This window comes from Plecotus auritus (genome assembly GCF_963455305.1).
Source record: "Plecotus auritus genome assembly, chromosome: 2".
Taxonomy (NCBI): domain Eukaryota; kingdom Metazoa; phylum Chordata; class Mammalia; order Chiroptera; family Vespertilionidae; genus Plecotus; species Plecotus auritus.
In genome coordinates, this window is record NC_137771.1 from 173,634,312 (window position 1) to 173,656,190 (window position 21,879).

Sequence of the window (21,879 nt, forward strand, 5' to 3'; positions counted from 1 at the left end):
TAGAGAATGGAAGAGAGAGGGAAAGACAGAGAGAAACATTGATGTGAGAGAAACACATCAATAGGTTGCAAACCCTGACCAGGGCCCCGGCTGGGTAGGATTTTGCAACCAAGGTATGTGCTCTTGACCGGAATCGAACCTGGGATCCTTTGGTCCGCAGGCCGACTCTCTATCCACTGAGCTAAACGGGCTAGGGCAGGACCCACATTTTTAAATGTTTTTGTTGTAGCACCTAGCACATGGCATTTGGTGTTCAATAAATATCATAGATATATGATCAATGTGTGTGAGTTCCCTTTCTGGTATAAATAACTGTGATACTGTACTAGAGAGAAAATGTACATCAACATACAATATAAGGTATTTTTATTGTTTTGTCTTTTAATAGATAATACATTTACATGGCTGAAAATTCAAAATGTATATATGCATTAACAAGATTTCTTCCTATCTTTGAACCACTAGCTTCTTAGTTTTCTTCCTTAAGCCAACCAATGTTTTCACGTTCTTGTATCTCTCCAGAAGAAGTTTATGGATATATTAGCTCATGTATATGTCTATATGCATATGTGTTTGTCCCTTTTTCCATTTAACAATACATATTGGAAATAAATATTTTATTTCTTATTTTTTAAATATATTTTTATTGATTTCAGAGAGGAAGGGAGAGGGAGAAACATCAATGATGAGAATCACTGATCGACTGCCTCCTGCACGCTCCCTACTGGGGATTGAGCCTGCAACCTAGGCATGTGCCCTTGGCTGGAATCGAACCTGGGACCCTTCTGTCCACAGGCAGACAGACACTCTATCTACTGAGCCAAAACCAAAGAGCTCCTTCATTCTTTTATATGACTATACAGAAATATCCATTGTATCAATTTATCATAATTTCTCTAATACTCTCCCAACTTTTGCTATAAAAATAAGTCTATAGCAAAATTGTATATACATATTTTTTTCCCATTTGCAAGATAAATTACTGGAAGTGGAATTGCTAGGTCATAAGGTAACAGGTTAGTTTTTGACAGTTGGCATCAACTCTTTTAGGGATGACTTTTGCTCTTTAGGGACTGTCACTGCTTTTCCCCTCTCAATGAACTGGACAGCCATCAGCAAAGCATTCCGCAGAGCCTGGTTCTTTACCATGTTGGTGATCATGAAAGTGACATCCCGGATGTACATCTGTCTCACTTTGGCACTGTAGTGTTCCGCCTTGTTACCATGTGCAATAAAGAAGGTACAAAGTGCTGTGGTATCTCCTTCTTGCAGCCCACACTCCTCCAGGACAGATTCCCATACGTCTCTAATGCGCTTGTTCTTGACTTTTCTTCTAAGGACAGAGGCTAAGGTAGGAAGACTTCTCACCAGGTCTGGCAGCTTCTCAAGCACACGAGTGTGCAAGCAGATGAGTACTTCCATGACATAGCTGTATATAATATTTAATTCCATTGAAGTGAACCTACAAATAAGGGGAGAGCTTCTGAAGCAGAATACTTTATGTTCAAATATAAATAAATTCTATTAGGATAGCTCAAAGAAGTACAAACCCACTAGGAGAACCAGCTGTTGTATTTTAGAAAATACTTTAGCAATAAGACCTGTGCTAAACTGGATACCTAGTTCTCCAGCCACCCATACTATAAGTTTCTCAATGGCAGAGGAGTTACTTTATCCATCTCTGTGTTAGTAAGATTTTGGCAAACAAGAAACTGTTGATGAGTACTGCAGTGCCTAGCATATAAACAGGTACTCAAATTGATATTTTTGGAATAAATGAACCTAAGCATATGTGATTTCTTCACAATCCATTGCTGGAACCACATTAAGAAATTCAATTTTAGAATGACCATGCCATTCTCACAATGCCACAAAATTCCACTGAATTCTCATTGGATACTCACTTGAGTGTCAGAACTGCTGTCCACAGCTCATCTTGGGCTGCCTGGCTTGCCAACATTTTGCTATGATGTTCAAATTTCTGTGTCAGATTATCCTTGGTGAAGTCCAGTTCTTTAAACTGTGCTTCTAAAGCTTGGAGTTTGTGGTCTACTCTATAGGATAAAAGAATCAAGTGTTGGTTTAAGTTAGGGGACAAAATTAAGGTGTTGCCTAAGATGAGAATGTATTATTTACAACCACAACCAAAGTTGGGTAGCTATTGCCATTCTCTCTACCCATCATCCTAGTTCTTACATTCCTTATATTACCAAACTTTTGAATTGTCTACTTGAATTCATTTGTCATGTTTTATCTTTTTATTGTACTTTATACTTTTTAAAAAAATATATATTTTATTGATTTTTTACAGAGAGGAAAGGAGAGGGATAGAGAGTTAGAAACATCGATGAGAGAGAAACATCGATCAGCTGCCTCCTGCACACCTCCTACTGGGGATGTGCCCGCAACCAAGTTACGTGCCCTTGACTGGAATCGAACCCGGGACCTTTCAGTCCGCAGGCCTACGCTCTATCCACTGAGCCAAACCGGTTTTGGCTGTACTTTATACTTTTAAAAGTATTTTATACAGCCCTTGGCTGGAGTAGCTCAGTTGGTTGAGCCTTGTCCCATGCACCAAGGGGTCACTGGTTCAATTCCTGATCAGGGCACATGCCTTGGTTGGGGGTTCAATACCTGGTGGTGGGCAGTAGGGGACAGCGATCAATGTTTCTCTCTCTCTCTCTCTCTCTCTCTCTCTCTCTCTCTCTCTCTCTCTCTCCCCCCCCCTTTCTTCTCTAAAATCAATAAAAACATATATTTTTAAAAAAGGAAAAAAATAGTATTTTATACAGGCATTACTTTGAGTCTCACAACCACCATAAGAAGTGAAATAGTCATTTCTACTATTTTACAGATAAAGATATTAAATATCAGTGCTCGCTTCGGCAGCACATATACTAAAATTGGAACGATACAGAGAAGATTAGCATGGCCCCTGCACAAGGATGACACGCAAATTCGTGAAGCGTTCCATATTTTTTTTTTAAATATATTTTATTGATATTTTACAGAGAGGAAGGGAGAGGGATAGAAAGTCAGAAACATCGATGAGAGAGAAACATCGATCAGCTGCCTCCTGCACACCCCCCACTGGGGATGTGCCCGCAACCAAGGTACATGCCCTTGACCGGAACCGAACCCGGGACCCTTGAGTCCGCAGGCCGACGCTCTATCCACTGAGCCAAACCGGTTTCGGCCATATTTTTTTTTTTTTTTTTAAAAAGATATTAAATATCAAAAAGATTGAGACCTGCCTGGCCAGTGTGGCTCAGTAGTTGAATGTCAATCTATGAACCAGGAAGTCACAGTTCGATTCCCAGTCAGGGCACATGCTTGGGTTGCAGGGTTGATCCCCAGTGGGGGGCATGCAGGAGGCAGCTGATCGATGATTCTCTCTCATCATTGATATTTTTATCTCTCTCTCCCTCTCCTACCTCTCTGAAATCAATGAAAATATATATTTTTAAAAAGATTGAGACCTAATGTCATATAGTTAGCTAGTGCTGGAACCAGTATTTAATAAGACTGCTTTCTCTGCCCTATTCTGACTGTTCGAATCCTATCCTTCCTTTAAAGATAAGTTCAAAGTCCACTGCCTGCTTGAATCTCCTGTCTACCTGAAGATCTCCCTGAATACTTTGTTCTCACAAGGACTACCTCTATCACCTGTCACTCCCCACCTACTGCTTTGAGTTAGTTTTTCATGAGCAAAATTGTACACTCTTGGAGGGAGGGGTTCAGAGTCTTTTTCTTGTACATTTTTTTTTTTCTTTTTTAGAGAGAGAAGGGAAGTGAGGGAGAGGAAGGAAAGAGACCTAGGATTACGGCAGCCTAGCTGGATCCCTGCTATCAATTTCTGCAACCTCCAATCCATCCTCCAGAAATATGCTCCTGAAACACACTTCTAATCATGTCCTTCAACTTTTTATGCCACCCTGACTAGCCCAGTGATACTGTTAGAGCCAAGCTGTATCTCCTCAGCAGGAAACATAAAGTCCTTTACCCTGTGGTCCCATCTTCTGCCACTCCTCTCACAGCCTAGTCACCAATCCTTGAGACATCTAGCTGCTGACTGAATACGGTATGTGATTCCAAGCTTATATGGCTTACAGATACTGCTTCTCCAGTCTAGAGTTCCCTGCCATATTTTTCTTATAAACTCCTACTCACACTTTAAGATCTAGCTTAAACGTTCTCTATGAAGAGTTCCTTTTCCTAGTATCAAAGGCAAAATTAATTGATCCCCTCTTCATAGCCATTTAGGAACATGACCATTATATGGACAATCACAATAAATTTTAAGTATTTTTGAATACTTTTGTTATCCCTACAGGCTGTGAGTACCTTCAGAGCAGAAACCACATTTCATTTATTTTTGTATACCTACCATATAGCACATGCACTAATTTAATGGAATTCTTGCACCTGGGAGTAAATTTTTTCTTTTTTATTAAATTACATATTTTTTTTTAACTTGGAAGACTTAAACCACTTTAACAGACATAGAAGTCTAATTGGCATGTCTGTAGTTCTTTACCTATTTTTAATCCTTATACTTCTTTAACCCATCTTCCCAGTAAAGAAGGCCTATACTTGCTCCCTCCCTGTATCCCTTAGCAACCTTTTCATCGTCTCTTTCAAGGATATCAGGGTTGCGGTTTCATTGTTCATCTTCTTAAGGCAAAATGAAAGGAAACAAAAACAAAACAAAAACCCAATAGAGGATTGAATCCAGATTTCCTGCTGTCTTCCACTCAGCAACAGGCAGCACTAGGGCGAGTATTCGATCTAAATTCTGCCTGAAAGGTCACTCAGTACAAGAAGCTTTTAATAGCTTGTACATCCAAATATAGTTTCAAAGAAATGATCGTGTGGACACAGGTGTCCTGGGATGCACTATAATGTTTGCCTTTGAAAAATGAGCTGTAGTATATCAACAGAGCACAAAAACCAGATGTAATTGTAGTTCTAATTATATTCTTGTAAATGTATATATGGATACACAAAGGTAGACATATACTAGAATTAAGTTTGATGGAAATATAACTCAAATTTTAACATTATTCAATTATCACCTAAGTTAGGTTTAAAGAAAGCCCCAGACCATTTATTGAGAGCTTCTAGTATTAGGTTAGGTATTTTAAATAAAAACAGGCATAAAACAGGATTCTGTAATTTAAGGGATTCCAACTCTAATTGGGGAGATAGAACTTTACTTAAAAAGAAAATGTGGCCCTGGCTGGTGTGGCTCAGATGGTTGAGTGTCCTCCTATGCACACAGGTCACTGTTTGATTCCCAGTTAGGACACATTCCCAGTTGCAGGTTCGATCCCCAGTGTGGGGCATGCAGGAGGCAGCCGATCAATGATTCTTTCTTATCATTGATGTTTCTATCTCTCTCTCCCTCTCCCTTCCTTTCTGAAATCAATAAAAATTAAAAAAAATGTATATAAAATGTGTGCTAAATAGGTACAGACCATAAAAATAATAGAAGATGAGAGCAGGTCACTGAAGCCTTGTATAATTCAGAAACACTCACATTGAAAGTAGGATTTGGGCTTTGCCTTAAAGGAAACGTAAGTCTTTAGTTATCAGAAAGTAAAGAGAAAGGTATTACAAACTGGAATAATCGTGTGACCAAAATTATAGAGGTGGCAAGGTAAATAATGGTTAGAGAAAATTGTGTGGGTATGTCTTAAGCATAAGATTCATGTTAAGGCCAAAACCGGTTTGGCTCAGTGGATAGAGCGTCGGCCTGCGGACTGGGAGGTCCCGGGTTCGATTCCGGTCGGGGGCATGTAACTTGGTTGCGGGCGCATCCCCAGTGGGAGGTGTGCAGGAGGCAGCTGGTCGATGTTTCTCTCTCATCGATGTTTCTGACTATCTATCCCTCTTCCTTCCTCTCTGTAAAAAATCAATAAAATATATTAAAAAAAAAAAAAAGATTCATGTTAAGAAAAAGAAAAACAGCCGAAACCGGTTTGGCTCAGTGGATAGAGCGTCGGCCTGCGGACTGAAAGGTCCCAGGTTCGATTCCGGTCAAGGGCATGTACCTTGGTTGCGGGCACATCCCCAGTGGGAGGTGTGCAGGAGGCAGCTGATCGATGTTTCTCTCCCATCGATGTTTCTAACTCTCTATCCCTCTCCCTTCCTCTCTGTGAAAAAATCAATAAAATATATAAAAAAAAAAGAAAAAGAAAAACAGCATTTAAACTGATAAATCCAGGTCATGGATTTATTTATTTATTGAATAATTTATTCACTTGTTCAATATTTATTCGATATTTACTCAACACCATAAATACCAATGGAATGGATAAAACCTAGGAATGATCAGCACTATTCCAGGTATTGAGAATACAATGATGAACAAGGCAAAACCCTTGCCGTAAGGAGCATACTAGTAAGAAGACAAAAAAACAAGGATTACAAAAGAATGAATGGTAGTCTGGTAGGAAGTTTCCCAGTCAGGACATATAGGTGAGATGTAGGTTCTATAAAGTTAATCAGTGGTGTTTAGGATAAATCTAAGTGGGAATAAAACCAGAGGCAGACATGCCCCCTCAGAACACTGCTACATAGTCAGATATGAGGTGATGAGGGAATAGATTACTAAGAGTGGAAAGGCAAAGGGACAGATATGAGAAATATTCTAATTCCCCCCATGGACTCCTGGGGGTTAGAGTCAGTAAGTCTCACATAAATCTTTAGAAAACTTTGGGAATCAAGTCCCTCCTTGCCTCAGTGGGAAAAACCTTGCTAGGGTCTCATGTCCTACCAAATAGCCATCCTCCCCTCTTCCCACCCCATCTACTTTTATCTCATTAACAGAATCCAAGTTTTGTTCAAGTACTGGGAAGCCATGTGCTTCAGGAAAGGCTGGGCCTCTCCCCAGTCATAAGGGAGTGAATCTTAATTAGACAAAGCCAATCATATTAATTTTATTATTGTTGCTATTTCTATTGGTTTGGGAATGGGCAGGTGGCAGAATTCTGGCCTATGAAATGTGAGAAGAGGTCTACTGTGGGGCTTCCGAGGTGTTGTGTTTTTATTTTTTTAAATTGTGATAAAATATACATAACATAAAATTTACCATTTTGGTGAAGGTGGGTAAAATGTACCAAAAAGTACAAACTTCCAGATATAAAAAAGTCTTGGGGATGTAATGAACAGCATGAAGTCTATAATTAATAATACTGTACTATATATTTGAAAGTTGCTATGAGTTTTTTTTTTCTTATTTTTAAAAAATATATTTTATTGATTTTTTTACAGAGAGGAAGGGAGAGGGAGAGAGAGTTAGAAACACCGATGAGAGAGAAACATCAATCAGCTGCCTCCTGCACACACCCTACTGGGGATGTGCCCACAACCAAGGTACATGCCCTTGACCGGAATCGAACCTGGGACCTTTGAGTCCGCAGGCCGACGCTCTATCCACTGAGCCAAACTGGTTAGGGCTGCTAAGAGTTTTCTTGAAAATTTTCATCACAAGAAAATTGGTAGTTCTGTGTGGTGATGGATGTTAACTAGATTTATTGTGTTGATAATTTCTCAATATATACTTTTTTTTTTTATCAGGTCATTATGTTGTAACCCTGAAAATAATATACAGTAGCACCCCCCCCCCCTTATCTGTGGGGGATACTTTCCAAGACTGCCAGTGGATGTCTTGAAACCTCTAATAGTACTGAACCCTCTGTAACTTTTTCCCAGAGTCCACACAGCTGAGAGGGAGGGAGGGAAGGAGAGGGAGAGAAAGAGAGAGAGAAAGAGAGAAACATCCAGTTGTTCCACTTATTTATGCATTCATTGGTTGATTCTTGTATGTGCCCTGACCAGGTACTGAACCAGCAACCTTGGTGTATTAGGATAATGCTCTAACCAACTGAGTTACCTGGCCAGGGCTACCTCTGTGACTTTCTAAATAAACTTTGGTTGTATTTTAGTTCCTTGGCTCTGAGTTCTTTTCTTAGCTGAACTCAAGGACCGAGGTCTAACATCTGGTGCCCTTCCCCGTCAATAGAATCACCTCACAAAATATGTGTAATTCTCTCCTTAGGCCCTGCTTCCGGTATACATCAAATTAAGACTTACACGTACTTACAGCAAGATAAGCCATTGACCCCAAAATGTGTTACTTTCACATTTATTATATATATATATATATATATATATATATATATATATATATATATGGGCATATTCACAGACAGTGGGGTTCTTATGGGAGCTTCCATTAAGGAACTGGAGAAAGCTCCCATAAGAACTACCTACTTACCAATCTATTGAATCATTTTATTTATTTATTAATATATATTTTATTGTTGATAGTATTACAGATATCTCCCATCCCTCCCCTGTTGCCCTCATCCTTTCATCCCCTTCCTCCCACCCTCCCTCCCAGCTCTTCCCTACCCTATTGCCTGTGTCCATGGGCTATGCATATCCTAAATAATAAAAGCCCAGCGATCATAACAGCAGAACAACTAGAACGACCACTTGACTAGTCACTGTGAGGTGCACTGACTACATCTTGGTCACTTTCCCCAGCCAGCAGGCTCTGATTCGCCGAGGGTGAACGGGAACTGCAGTGGGTGGTGGGGGATGCAGGTGGTGCCAGGCTAAAGCCCCCGCCCCACTGGTCGCCCCACACACAAAGGGCGACCCATGGCAGGGGTGGGGCCGGCGAGCAGGCAGCAACGGCCAATCTCTCGGTCCCTCCCCTGGCCATCAGGCTCCCATCATCAGATGGAGAACGGGGAACCGGGGTGAGTGGCGGTGAGATGGCCCTGATTGCAGGCTAGGCCTAGGGACCATACCCACACATGATTTTGTGTGCCGGGCCTCTAGTAAGTATGTAAGTTCTTTGGTTTATCTTTTCTCATCCCCCTAACCCAGCCGTGGGCAAACTACGGCCCACGGGCCGGATCTGGCCCATTCGGCTGTTCTATCCAGCCCGCGGAGCCGAAAGAGCAGAGGGTTCTCTTGCTCTCCCCTCCGCTCCTTCACCAGCAGCAGTGTTAACATGGCAACATTGGGAAACATGGCTGCAGCTCCTTCTTCTGAGTGGGCGGATTTATATCCGCCCATTCAGTAGAAGGAACAACCTCTCAATCTTCCAGAGGCTCCTTGTAACGCCCGCGGACGCGTCCCCCGACATCACCCTGGGAATGCGTAGACACGTTATCGTGGTGATGTAGCGAGACACGCCCCTGGATCAGAGCATTAGCTAAAAAGGAGACCAACAACACTGTTCCCACTGAAGTTGATGTTTTAAAGACCAAAAACCTTTCAACCCAGTCTACATTGCCATCTACATCTACGTCCCGGGCATAATTTGGAAGTTGCACTAAAGAAAATGTTTAATTTACTGTTTACACATTTTGTTCTTTTCTATTTGTTTTAGTTTTAAATTATTTTATTATATTTAAGTTTAATTGGAAAGGCTTTTGTACCTTTCCTTTGTTAGGCAATTTTATTTTGCCTTTGCCATCTTCAATATAAGGTATGTTATTGTGCTATGATTCCTCCATTTTTTGAAGTTTCAAATTATAATAGTGTTTACATTCTTCTTGTTAAAATGTTTGAAATGAATAAAACTATTGAAATAAAAATAAAAACAAGACCGTACCCTTTTATGTAATGATGTTTACTTTGAATTTATATTAGTTCACACAAACACTCCATCCATGCTTTTGTTCCGGCCCTCTGGTCCAGTTTAAGAACCCATTGTGGCTCTCGAGTCAAAAAGTTTGCCCACCCCTGCCCTAACCCTACATCAGGGTATATCAGTCTGTTCCATGCTTCAGGTCTTTTGTTGGTAAATTCATTTTGTTCATCTGATTCCACAAATAAGTGAGATCATGTGATATTTAGCTTTCTCAGATTGGCTTATTTCACTTAGCATAATATTTTACAGGAACATTTAAAAAAATTAATAACGGTTTCCAAAAATTGAAGTATTTACAAACTTAATGTCAGTGATGTTGTGACATAAGAAATTTATATTTGGTCTTTGTCATAGTTCTTGGCACAGGGTTTCTAAAACACTTGTAACTTTCTAAGTGATAAGAACATCTTTTGTTATGCTATTTGTTTCTTTGTCCCCAGCTCCAGAAACAGGTGAAAGGAGCGTCTTTTATTATAATATTTGGTTTTAATCCTCCAGTTAAAAATAGCTCTGAAATGATCAGACTGAAAGGAGTGTCCTTTGTTATTCATAATCAGCCCCTTTCAAACTCACCCAAGTTTATATCAATGAGGCAATTTTTAGAAAGCCCCTAAGGATGTGGGGCTGGTTGCTAGAACAACCTCATGATTAGAAGGTTGGAATTTTCAGCCCCATCCCTGAACCTCTGGGAAAGGGGTCAGGGCAGGAGACTAGGTTAATCACCAATGGCCAATGACTTTATCAACCATGCCTACTGTAATGTAGTAGCCATAAAAACCCATACCAAAGGGGTTTGGAGAACCTGAAGTTTGGTGAACAAGAACACATCCACATGCCGAGAGGGTGGAGTACCCCCAAATCCACAGGGACAGAAGCTCCTATGCTTTGAACACTTCTAGACCTCACCCTATGCATCTCTTCATCTGGTTATTCATTTGTATTCTTCAATATATCTTTTGTAATAAATCAGTAATAGTAAATAAACTGTTTCCTTGGGTGAACCATTCTAACAAATTATCAAACTTGAGGAGAGGGTCATGGGAACCCTTGATTTACAGCCCGTCAGTCAGAAGTACAGGTAACAACTTGGGACTTTTGATTGGCATCTGAAGTGGGAACAGACTTGTGGCACTGACCCCTTAACCTGTCGGGTCCAAGCTAATTCTGGGCAGTTAGTTTGAAAATTGGGTTAAATTGTAGGATACCCTGCCAGTGTCTTCTGAGAACTGGAGAACTGCTTGATGTGAAAAACCAACATATCTGGTGTCAGAAATATTGAGTGTGGAGAGGAAATGGTGTGTTTTCTTTTAATGACTTATTACAAAGTGAATACACTCATGTAACCCTAACCAAAATCAAGAAACAGAATATTACCAACTTGCCAGAATTGGCATAGCCCCTGGGACTCTTCCTAATCATTGTTCTCCTTATCTTCCCAAAAGATAACCACTATTTCTCATTATATATTAGTTATTAGTTTTGTCTGTTTTTGAACTTTTTGTAAATGGGATCAGGCAGTATGTATTTTTAACAGCTTTATTGAGATATATTTCATATATCATACAATTGACTCATTTTAAATATAAATTTCAAGAGGTTTTAGCATATTTACCATCACAATCACTCCCTATTCCTTCCTAATTCCTTTTCCCTGTCACCAGCACTAGCAATCATTTACCTTCTTTCTGTTTCTATAGATTTGTCTATTCTGTACACTAATAGAAATGCATATATGCAAAGAAGGCTGAAAAATAAGTGAGCTAAGTGTTCATCTTAAGATGTTAGAAAAAGAATTAAACCTAAAGATGATAGACTGAAGGAGAAACAGAAAATAGCTAAATAATAGAATTATCAAAGGTAAACATTGGTTCTTTGAAAAGGCTATTACTATTGAAATGCTCCTGAAAAAAAAAAAAAAAAAAAAGACATGGTCCTGATAAGACTACTAAAAGTGAGAAACCAAATAAGCAATAACAGGATCAAAGAAGAGGACATCACTATACATGTAAACAGGTATTAAAAAACTAAAAGGATATATTTTTAAATAAAGTCACATTTTGTTGATTTTTTTACAGAGAGAGGAAGGGAGAAACATCAATTGGTTGCTTTCCTGCACATACCCTGACCGGGGATCTAACTCATAACCTGGGTATGTGCCTGATTGGGAATAAAACTTGTGACCTTTGGGTGCATAGGATGATGCTCAACCAACTAAGCCACACTGGCCAGGGTTAAAGCTAAGAGGATATTATAAACAAATTCATGCAATAAATTTGAAAATCTATATGAACATCCAGGTGGCTGCATATACCAACAGTTTGTTCCTTTTTATTCTAGGCAGTATTCCACTGAGTGGATATTATCAGTTTATTTAACCACTAGAGGCCCGGTGCATGAAAATTCATGCACTGGAGCGGGTGTGTGTGTGGGGGGTTCCCTCAGCCCAACCTGCCCCCTCTCACAGTCTGGGAGCCCTCAGGGGCGGGAGGCGACCCAGCAATCAGGGGAAGGTGATGCCCCCATCACACCTCTGCTGCCGCCACTGCCATCAGCACAAGCCTCGGCCAGCCCTGGTTACCTGAGCCTCGGGTGGCCCTGGGCCGCTGGGGGGCTGAGGGGACTGGGGCACTCCGGAGGCAGGGGCTGAGGGAACTGGGCACCGCCACCTTGTGGCTGTGGGCGCTGCCATCTTTGAGGGCTTGGCAGTCAATTAGCATATTCCATCCTTATTGGCTGTGGGTGCTGCCATCATTGAGGGCAGGACAGTCAATTAGCATATTTCCTCTTTATTAGATAGGATTAACCTGTTTAAGGAATCTGGGCTGATTCTAGTTTGGGGCTATCTGAAATAAAGCTGCTATAAATATCTATGTACAGGTTTTTATGCGAACATATGTTTTTTCATGGGATAAACGCCCAGGAGTGCAATTGCTGGGTCATACAGTAGTGGCATGCTTAGTTTTGTAAGAAACTTGCTAACCTCTTCAGAATGGCTGTACCATTTTACATACCCACAAGCAATAAATTATAGATCTAGTTCTCTAATCCTTACTAGCATTTTGTGTTCTATTTTTTTAATATTAGCCATTATGACAGATGTCAAATCAATAAAAAATATATAATCCAGATTTTAAATATTTTTGAAGGGTGAACTGATCTGTAAATATTTTTTTATTTAAATTCTTTATTGTTGAAAGTATTACATATGTCTCCTTTTCCCCTCATTGAGCTCTTCCCAGTCGCTCCCCCATCTGTAAATATTAAACCTCTATACTTGTACTGATTCAGATTTTTGATAGGACCCAGGCATCTAGATATATATTTTTAAATCCTTACCTGAAGACATACTTATTTTAAAAACAAACATTTTTTATTGATTTCAGAGATGAAGGGAGAGGGAGAATTAGAAATGTCAACGATGAGAGAGAATCATTGATCAGCTGCCTCCTGCATGCCCCACAGTGGGGATTGAGCCTGAAACCCGGGCATGGAATTGAACCGTGACCTCCTGGTTCATCGGTGAACATTCAACCACTGAGCCATGCCAGCCGGGCTGGATTTCATTCTTGATCCCAAAGTCTCCTATTGATAATGTGACTAGTTTCCCTACCTAACTACCTTAGAATTTATACAGAAAAATCCTCTGTGCTTCTCCAGAATACCTTCTTTCAGAGCAAGCTATTTGTTCCAGCCTTGCTGTTTCCCTACACACCCCAGCAACATCACTCCTAGTCTTAACAGGAGATGCTAAAGGCCACTAAAGAGGATTTCTGGGACATTATCTACAAGTCCACGCACTCAAGCTTCAGTGCTGTGTATTTTTAAATAAAAAATTATTAGACTTGTAGGATTTGTTATTTTTAATTATTAGACTAAAATTACTTTAGTATAATGTTGCTTTAATATCAAACCCAGTATTAGGCATAAACTTCTTAGAACTCATATGCAACTATAAAATCAAAACAAATCTACATACTAAATACAACCCAAATTACAACTAATAAAATTCAATTGTCAACATTAATGTATTATGATGGCTGATGCAATTTTGCTGATACTAAATAACTTCTCACATCATGGATTTAGCATTAATTGCTTTGAAGAAGGTTCTTTTGAATTTGGCAAGTTGATACTACCTTGGGCAGAGTTATGACTCATACACAACTTTTCTCTAAATGAGTTACATCCATCACTTGGTTTATGCATTCTGTTTGTAAATTTTAGATTAAAATAAATCACCTGCCATTTATTTTAAAACTTTTATATTTTATGAATTTTTTCAAACCAAACATACCATATAACATGTCATAAAAGATAAATTCTTCCTGTTACTTTTGCTACTGCTAATGATGAGTGGAAAATTTATAATGGGACACTGCGGAGAGGATTTATTGACACTTTTTTTGAGTGACTCTATTGGGTTTGGGGGACCTGTGTCTGCCCAGTTAAAACTCATTTGTATTCTTTCTTTTTTTTTTTTTTTAATATATTTTATTGATTTTTTACAGAGTGGAAGGGAGAGGAGGGATAGAGAGTTAGAAACATCGATGAGAGAGAAACATCGATCAGCTGCCTCTTGCACGCCCCCAACCGGGGATGTGCCCGCAACCAAGGTACATGCCCTTGACCGGAATCGAACCTGGGACCCCTGAGTCCGCAGGCCGACGCTCTATCCACTGAGCCAAACCGGTTTTGGCTGTATTATTTCTAATATCCTAAGTTAAAAAATTTTTTTCTTAGTCTTCACTCAAGGATTTATTTTCACATTGATTTTTAGAGAGTGGAACGAAGGGAGAGAGGGTGAGAGAAACATCGATAAGAGAAAAACACATCAACTGGTTGCCTCCCACAGACACAACCCAGGTACCTGCCCTTGACTGGGAATTGAACCTACCACCCTTCAGTGTACAGGTCGATGCTCTAACCATTCAGCAACACTAGCCAGGGCCTAACTTTAATTTTTAAAATTAATTTATTAGAGAGAGGTTTGTTGTTCCACTTATTTATGCACTAGTAGCCCTGTGCACAAATCTGGGCACCAGTAGCTCTCTGCGGGGCCTGGCCGCTCCTCACCCACTGCCCAGAGGCTCTTCAAGGCCCAGAGGCCCATCCGCGGCCGGGAGCGGAACTCTTGCCTCGTTGCCACGGTGACGAGGCAAGCATTCTGCTAGGCCGCTCATGCTGCCTGCTCTCAGCGGCCACCCCCTCCCCCAGGACTGGGGACTCCAGCGGGGCTGAGAGGACTGGGCGCTGCCATTTTGTGGCTATGGGCGCCACCATCTTTGTGACGGAGTGATGGCTAATTTGCATATTACCTTCTTATTAGATAGGATTCTTAGTTGATTCCTGCATGCTCTGACTGGGGATCAAACACTCAACCTTTGTGTATTGGGACAATGCTCTAAGCAACTGAGCTACATGGCTAGGGCCTAACATCCTAACTTTTAAACTACAAAAATACAGGGTGGAAAAAGCATTAAGTTGTTAAACCTAAGGAAAAATATTATTTTAAGTGAAAAATTAGTAGTGATAAATCTAAACAAGACAAACATTAATGATGTGAAAGCTACAAATCTTCCACATACAAGGGCACTGAGAGGTAGTAAGTTTGGAAAGAGCACCAAGACATTTGTTTTGAGACTTACTTTTATAACAGCAGCCTTTAAAAAAAATCAGTTTAAGGTGTTCAACATATTGATTTGTTATATTGTGATGACTGACATTGTAGTGTTAGCTAACACCTGTATTGTATCACACAACTATAATTTCTTCTAGTGTTAGGAACAATTAAGAACTTAATCTTGTCTCAGCAAGTTTAATATTTATAATAGTTTTTGTCTATAACCACTGTAGTGTATTAGATCTCCAGGATTTATTAGTTGCAAACATGTACCTTTAAACATCTTTCCCATTCCCCCACACTTGGGCCCCTAGTAACCACTATTTTACTCTTTGCTTTTACAATTTTCGATTTTTCTAGATTCTACATGAGGTATCATACAGTATTTGTCTCTCTGACTTATCTCACTTAGCATAATGTACTGAAGGTCTATGTTGCTGCAAATGGCAGAATTTCCTTTTTTTCGTAGCTGGATAGTATTCCATTGCTTGTGCGTGTGCGTGTGTGTGTGTATCACATTTTCTTTATCCTTTCATTTAATGACAGGCATTTAGATTGTTTCCATATTGTGGCTATTAATAATGCTGTAATAAGGGGGAAATATGTAATACTTTCATCAATATTTTTAAAAAGTAATAAACATGGGAGTGCTATGTCTTTTTTTTAATATATATTTTTTTATTGATTTCAGAAAGAAAGGGAGAGATAGAAACATCAATGATGAGAGAATCATTGATTGGCTGCCTCCTGCACGCCCCATGCTGGGGATGGAACCTGCAACCCAGGAATGTGCCCTGATCGGGAATTGAACCGTGATGCTCAACCACTGAGCCGCACCGGCCAGGCCATATGTCTTCATTTCCTTTGAATATATACCTAGAAGCAAGATTGCTAGATTGTTTGGTAGTTTTAATTTTTAGAGAAATCGCCATACTGTCTTTCAGTGGCTGAACCAGTTTAAAATCTCACCAACAGTGCACAAATGTTTCCTTTTCTCCACATGTACACCAACACTTACCTTGTCTTCTTGATGGTAGCCTTTTTTTAGGTGTGAGGTAATAATTGGTCTTGGTTTTGATTTGCATTTCCCTGATGATTATTGATGCTCAGTACCTTTTTATGCACTGTTAATCATTTGGATATCTTCTTTGAAAAAATGTCCTTTTTTCTTCAGCTTAAGATTTTTTTCTATTGAGTTGTATGAATTATTTATAAATTTTGGATATTAACCACTTATCCAATACATGGTTTGCAAAAATTTTCTCCCATTCTGTAGGTTGCCTTTTTATTTTGTTGAAAATTGTTTCTTTGGCCCTAGCTGGTATGGCTCAATGGACAGAGCATCGGCCTGTGGACTGAAGGGTCCCAGCTTCGATTCTGGTCAAGGACACATGCCTGGGTTGTGGGCTCGATCCCCCTATTAGAGTAGGGGGCATGCAGGAGGCAGCCGATCAATGATTCTCTCTCATCATTGATGTTTCTATCTCTCCCCCTCTCTGCCTTCCTCTCTGAAATCGATGAAAATATATTAAAAAGAAAATTGTTTCTTTGGCCGTGCAGAAGCTTTTAAGTAGGGGCATTCAGGAGGCAGCTGATCTCTCTCCCTTCCTCTCTAAAAATCAATAAAATATTTTTTAAAACATTCTGCTCCTCTGGTTGGGATGGCTTATGTGGTGGTGGTGATAGTAGGGTACCTTGTTTACTCTTCCACAATATCCCTCTGGCAACTTACTTTAAAATTAACCTTGATAAAAAAAAAAATTAACTTTAGCCCAGTGGAAGGGGTGATCTTCCCCACTGGGAGCACCCCACAGGAAGAGGGTTGGCTACAAAGGAAACCCACCTCTGCTCAGATCCCTGATTGAGCCACAAAGTCCCACTTGGCCCCAGACTTTCACCTCCATAAGCCTTGCTCATGGCTTAAGAGCCTGTCTCCTGCAGTTGTAGCTCCTATCACCAGACTAGTGAGAGAGGGTGGTATTAAGTCACAATTGGGTGGTTAAGAGCAAGAATGTGAATTATTGCTAAGTTTCTTAGATATGATATCAGTATCTAAGTTTTCATTAAAAAGTGGCATATTCCCTTAGGGAATATCTAATTTAACCCCTTCACTTTCAAATAAGGAAACTAAAGCCCAACATGGCCAAGAAAACTGCCCAGTGCTGGGATTAGAATCTTGTTTCTAGCCCTAACTGGTTTGGCTCAGTGGATAGAGCGTCGGCCTGCGGACTCAAGGGTCCCAGGTTCGATTCCGGTCAAGGGCATGTACCTTGGTTGTGGGCACGTACCCAGTAGGGAGTGTGCAGAGGCAGCTGATCGATGTTTCTCTCTCATCGATGTTTCTAACTCTATCCTTCTCCCTTCCTCTCTGTAAAAAAATCAATAAAATATATTAAAAAAAAAAAAGAATCTTGTTTCTGTCAGTACTCAAGTCAAGGTTCTTTGTCAAATTTTTTAGGGCCAAGGTATTCTCCTTTCTTTAAATTCCAAGCGAAATCACTAAACAATATTTACTGATTGCCCATATAATGGATTCCTTTAGTTGTAAGTTAAAAAAATCTAGCTCTAAAAGCTTAAGCTTAAAAAAAAGGGGGGGCTCCAGGAATACACTTGTTTTAGGCATGACTGGTTCCAGGCTCAAAATTACTGTGAGGATTCTACCTCTTTACCTCTAAGACTTTCCACAGGAGGGGCACTATAGACTAACATCCTATCAGCTTAGCTACCCCAGTAGTACATGTCAGCTTATCATTGGACTTCTCAGTTATGTGAATCAATAAATTCCTTTTTATTTCCTTAAACCAATTCAATTTTGAATTCTGTCACTTGTAACAAGTGTTCTGACAGAAATGAAGCTTATCAAAGGGTTCTCCTCAAAAAAGGATAATGGTAACCAATCAGATTCTCTCTTCAAAACTTTGAATATAAGAGTAGGATGTATAAGCAGAAGCCGAAAGAACATGCAAGGAAGACAGCAATCCAGGCCATGAAAAGAAGTTTACTATTGATACTCTATCTTGGCCTCTATTTTCTACTTCTTCTTTTTTTCTATCTTATATCTTGAGCTTATTTGTGACTTCAGTTTATTTTTGGTCCTACCTGCATCATGGCCAGGATTGCTGAATATACTAAACTGATTTGATTCTAAAACCTTCTTCTTAGAAACAGCAAAGGGTAAATTGTTACTAAAGCCTTCTGGGCTTTACACAGAACAAACAATAACAGGTTTCCTCTTCCAGCCTGGTAAGGCTCCACATAGCATCCTAGAATCCGAAATAACTATGTTCTAACTAGTGTAGTGAAATTTCCTGGGTTTTCAAGTTACTTAACACCTCTGAGTCTCAATTCTTGTGCCAATAAAATGGGGGAAATCATTGATTTGGAATAAAAAAATGAAATATACATAAAATCACTGGTATATGTTCAGTACTGAGCTAATATTAGTTCCCTTCCCCTAAATTTTAATGTCACTCACTATATGAAGTATTATCCAATTATGTTCTTTTGCTCAAATGTCTTAAAATTTATACAATGGAATGGTATTATTCTACATATGACAAACAGTTTAAACAAAGAAACAAGATTCTTTTAAACCTAAAAAGTTGGCTGCAGTTATTCAAATGTTTTTATTGGATTTAAAATTCATTTAAGGGATACACAGATATACAACTAGTTTGATCAGCTACTAATATATTTTGGCAACACTTTATTTTTGTACTCAAGAGCCAGTTCACTTTTTCTCCATGTTCAATACTTAGCTTTGGTAAAATTTTGCCCTGTTCCTCATGTGTCACTGAAGCATTAGTGTTTCTATCCTGGTTGGTATAAGTTGCTCTTTTAGTGCTTTTTCTGTGGGTATGTTTTGTAGGACTCTTCTGTTTTTTCTCAACTTCACTGCTTACATCCCACATCATTACCTTCCCATCATTCCCTCCAGTAAGCAGCAAATAAGATTCTGGCAGAAAGCAGACCTGGGATACTCCCAAAGTGTGGCCCTTAAATCCCAATTCCTGTTCACACTTGATTCCCATTATCCTAAAGATTCGAATCTTTCCATCTTCTGCACCACAACTAAAAATATTGCCACACGATGCCACAGACACAGAATGGGCTAGAGCAGGGTTTAAAAGCTGACCCGGTGACTGTGGGCTCTCCATTTCTTCTGTTTCATCCTCCTGTAAATTTGTAATCCAGAGTGGCCGGGCTTTCTGAAGGTTCCACAGCATCACCTTTAAACAAAAGGATGATACACAGTCAAATAAAGTTCTAGCCATCTTGCTAAACTACTATGCTTATTCTGCTTCTAATAAAATCATCAAAATAGTCTGAGATTGATTAGTAGGATATATTTCCAGCAACATTAAGAAAAAATTTAGAGGGCACTACAATATGGCACTGGAATGCTACTGTGGTGCCAAAACTAGAATGCCAATGGGCAGTAAGATAGACTTTAGAAAACAAGATCCTAAATAACTTTCTTTTTTTTTTAAAATATATTTTATTGATATTTTACAGAGAGGAAGGGAGAGGGACAGAGAGCTAGAAACATCGACGAGAGAGAAACATCGATCAGCTGCCTCCTGCACACCCCGCACTGGGGCTGCGCCCGCAACCAAGGTACATGCCCTTGACCGGAATCGAACCTGGGACCCTTCAGTCCCCAGGCTGACGCTCTATCCACTGAGCCAAACCAGTCAGGGCCTGAATAACTTTCGATTAACAAGACTATTAAAATGTAATCCAAATTATTAATTATTAAGTAGTTGCCAGTTTTCTTTAGGTCATTCTACCCTCATCTCTGGAAATAAAATTAAAGATTATGAAACTTATTAATCTTAGTCTATGCTGGTTACAAGTAAAAATCAACAAAACAATCTGGGTTATCACTGAAATAATTTGTACCTGGAATGTTTTCCTTTCCTTTCCCATTACCCAAATTATCCATTCTAGGTGCTTAGCTCTAGTCCCTGTCTCTGCAAGCAGGCTTTCCTAACTATTTCAGCCCACTTTTCTCTTTCCCATATTTAATTCCTATTCTATTAACTAACATTACTAGCTTGTCAGTTTTTGGAGATTTAATACATCTTTGCTAATGCTTAGTATAATGCCTGAAAAAGAGCAGAAATTCCAAATCTATCTGTTGATTAATTTGACATCTTAGTATATTTGGTTTTTTGTTGTTCCCTACCATGATCTCAGACATATTACATTTATTTAAATGAAGTGCTAATTAAAATGAAACAATAAGCTTTGTGAATTGATTTCACTCTAAGGTGATTTGTTTTCTTCCTGTAACCAAATTTAAAAGGAAAATATTTTTAATACTTTTAGAGAGAATATACAGCTTTATTTTACCATCTAGTATTATCTCTGAACTAGAGGCCCGGTGCATGAAATTCGTGCACGGGGGTGTGTCCCCCTCAGCCCAGCCTGCACCCTCTCCAATCTGGGACCCCTCGAGGGATGTCTGACTGCCCGATCAGGCCTATATGGGTAGTTGGACATCCCTCTCACAATCCAGGACTGCTGGCTCCTAACTGCTCGCCTGCCTGCCTTCCTGATTGCCCCTAACTGCTTCTGCCTGCCAGCCATCTTGGTTGGGTTAATTTGCATACTTGCTCCTGATTGGCTGGTGGGCGTGGCTTGTGGTGTAGTGGAGTGATGGTTAATTTGCATATTACTCTTTTATTAGATAGGATTATGACTCACAATTTAAAATGGATACTAGGGTAAGTAAGACTTTGTTTAGATAGTTAAAACCATAGATCTGAATTGATAAGATTACTACTGCTGATATTAAGAATTTGGTTTTCTACTCAAGGTTAACTTCCAAGTCTACTTTCCAAATAAGTGAAATACAGTAACATTTATTTTCTGCTTCTAGTAGGAAAAGAACTGAAAATCCTTTTGGATTGGATTTATAACATTATACTAAGTGGACAGTAATTGTTATTGGGGTGAAGCCAACAGACTAATAAATTAAAGTAACTTTAAGTAAAATAAAAAAAGTCAGAAAATATAACAAAAAATGAGTGAGTACTAAAACTTGATGTGGAAATAATCTCTCTCTTTAAAAAAAAAAAAAAAAAAAGCCTGGCCAGCATGGCTTAGTAGTTGAGTGTGGACCTATGAACCAGGAGGTCACAGTTTGATTCCTGGTCAGGGCACATGCCTGGGTTGCAGGCTCCATCCCCAGTGTGGGGCATGCAGCAGTCAGCAGATTGGTGATTTTCTCTCATCATTGATGTTTCTATCTCTCCCTCGCCTTTCCTCTCTGAAATCAATAAAAAATATATATATTAAGAAAAAACACATGCAAAACAACCAACAACAAAACAAAAACAAAAAAAACCCCACCCTGAACACAGGAAAATAAACATTCCAGAATCTGCTAGCTTAACTGTATTGGCAGTTAACCCCAAGTTCTTTCTCACACAGGCCCCATAATATCTGGATTATATTTATTGTCCTCCTAAGACATCCAAACATGAACTATACCCGAAGTGTATTGAGCAGCTTAAACATTTTGTATTAATTAAATCATCTACATGTTTCTACCAATTCAAGAATCATTTCCAAGTATTGA

The 21,879-nt window shown here is 39.4% G+C and overlaps 2 protein-coding genes across 8 annotated transcripts in view; both read right to left on the bottom strand.

The window, feature by feature from the left end:
• Positions 1–350: 350 nt before the first annotated feature.
• SMCO1 (single-pass membrane protein with coiled-coil domains 1) lies at positions 351–6,789 on the bottom strand (the record flags this gene model as incomplete). The annotated part of the gene is given in 6 exon segments (XM_080654692.1): positions 351–1,462; positions 1,905–2,054; positions 4,622–4,718; positions 4,721–4,741; positions 4,744–4,799; positions 6,779–6,789. Coding segments are annotated over 6 exon segments (780 nt in total). The 3' UTR covers positions 351–1,017.
• The window catches only part of WDR53 (WD repeat domain 53), a 46,507-nt gene continuing 26,552 nt past the window's right edge, over positions 1,925–21,879 (bottom strand). For 3 of the 7 annotated variants that reach the window (XM_080656667.1, XM_080656669.1, XM_080656668.1), the window contains one exon: positions 18,342–19,522. In XM_080656667.1, coding sequence (XP_080512793.1) covers positions 18,929–19,522 — 594 coding nt within the window. In that variant the 3' untranslated portion in view covers positions 18,342–18,928. Of the gene's footprint in view, positions 2,055–18,341; positions 19,523–21,879 lie in introns of those variants that run through there. The other 4 variants (XM_080656670.1, XM_080656671.1, XM_080656673.1 and 1 more) reach the window with 3 other exon arrangements.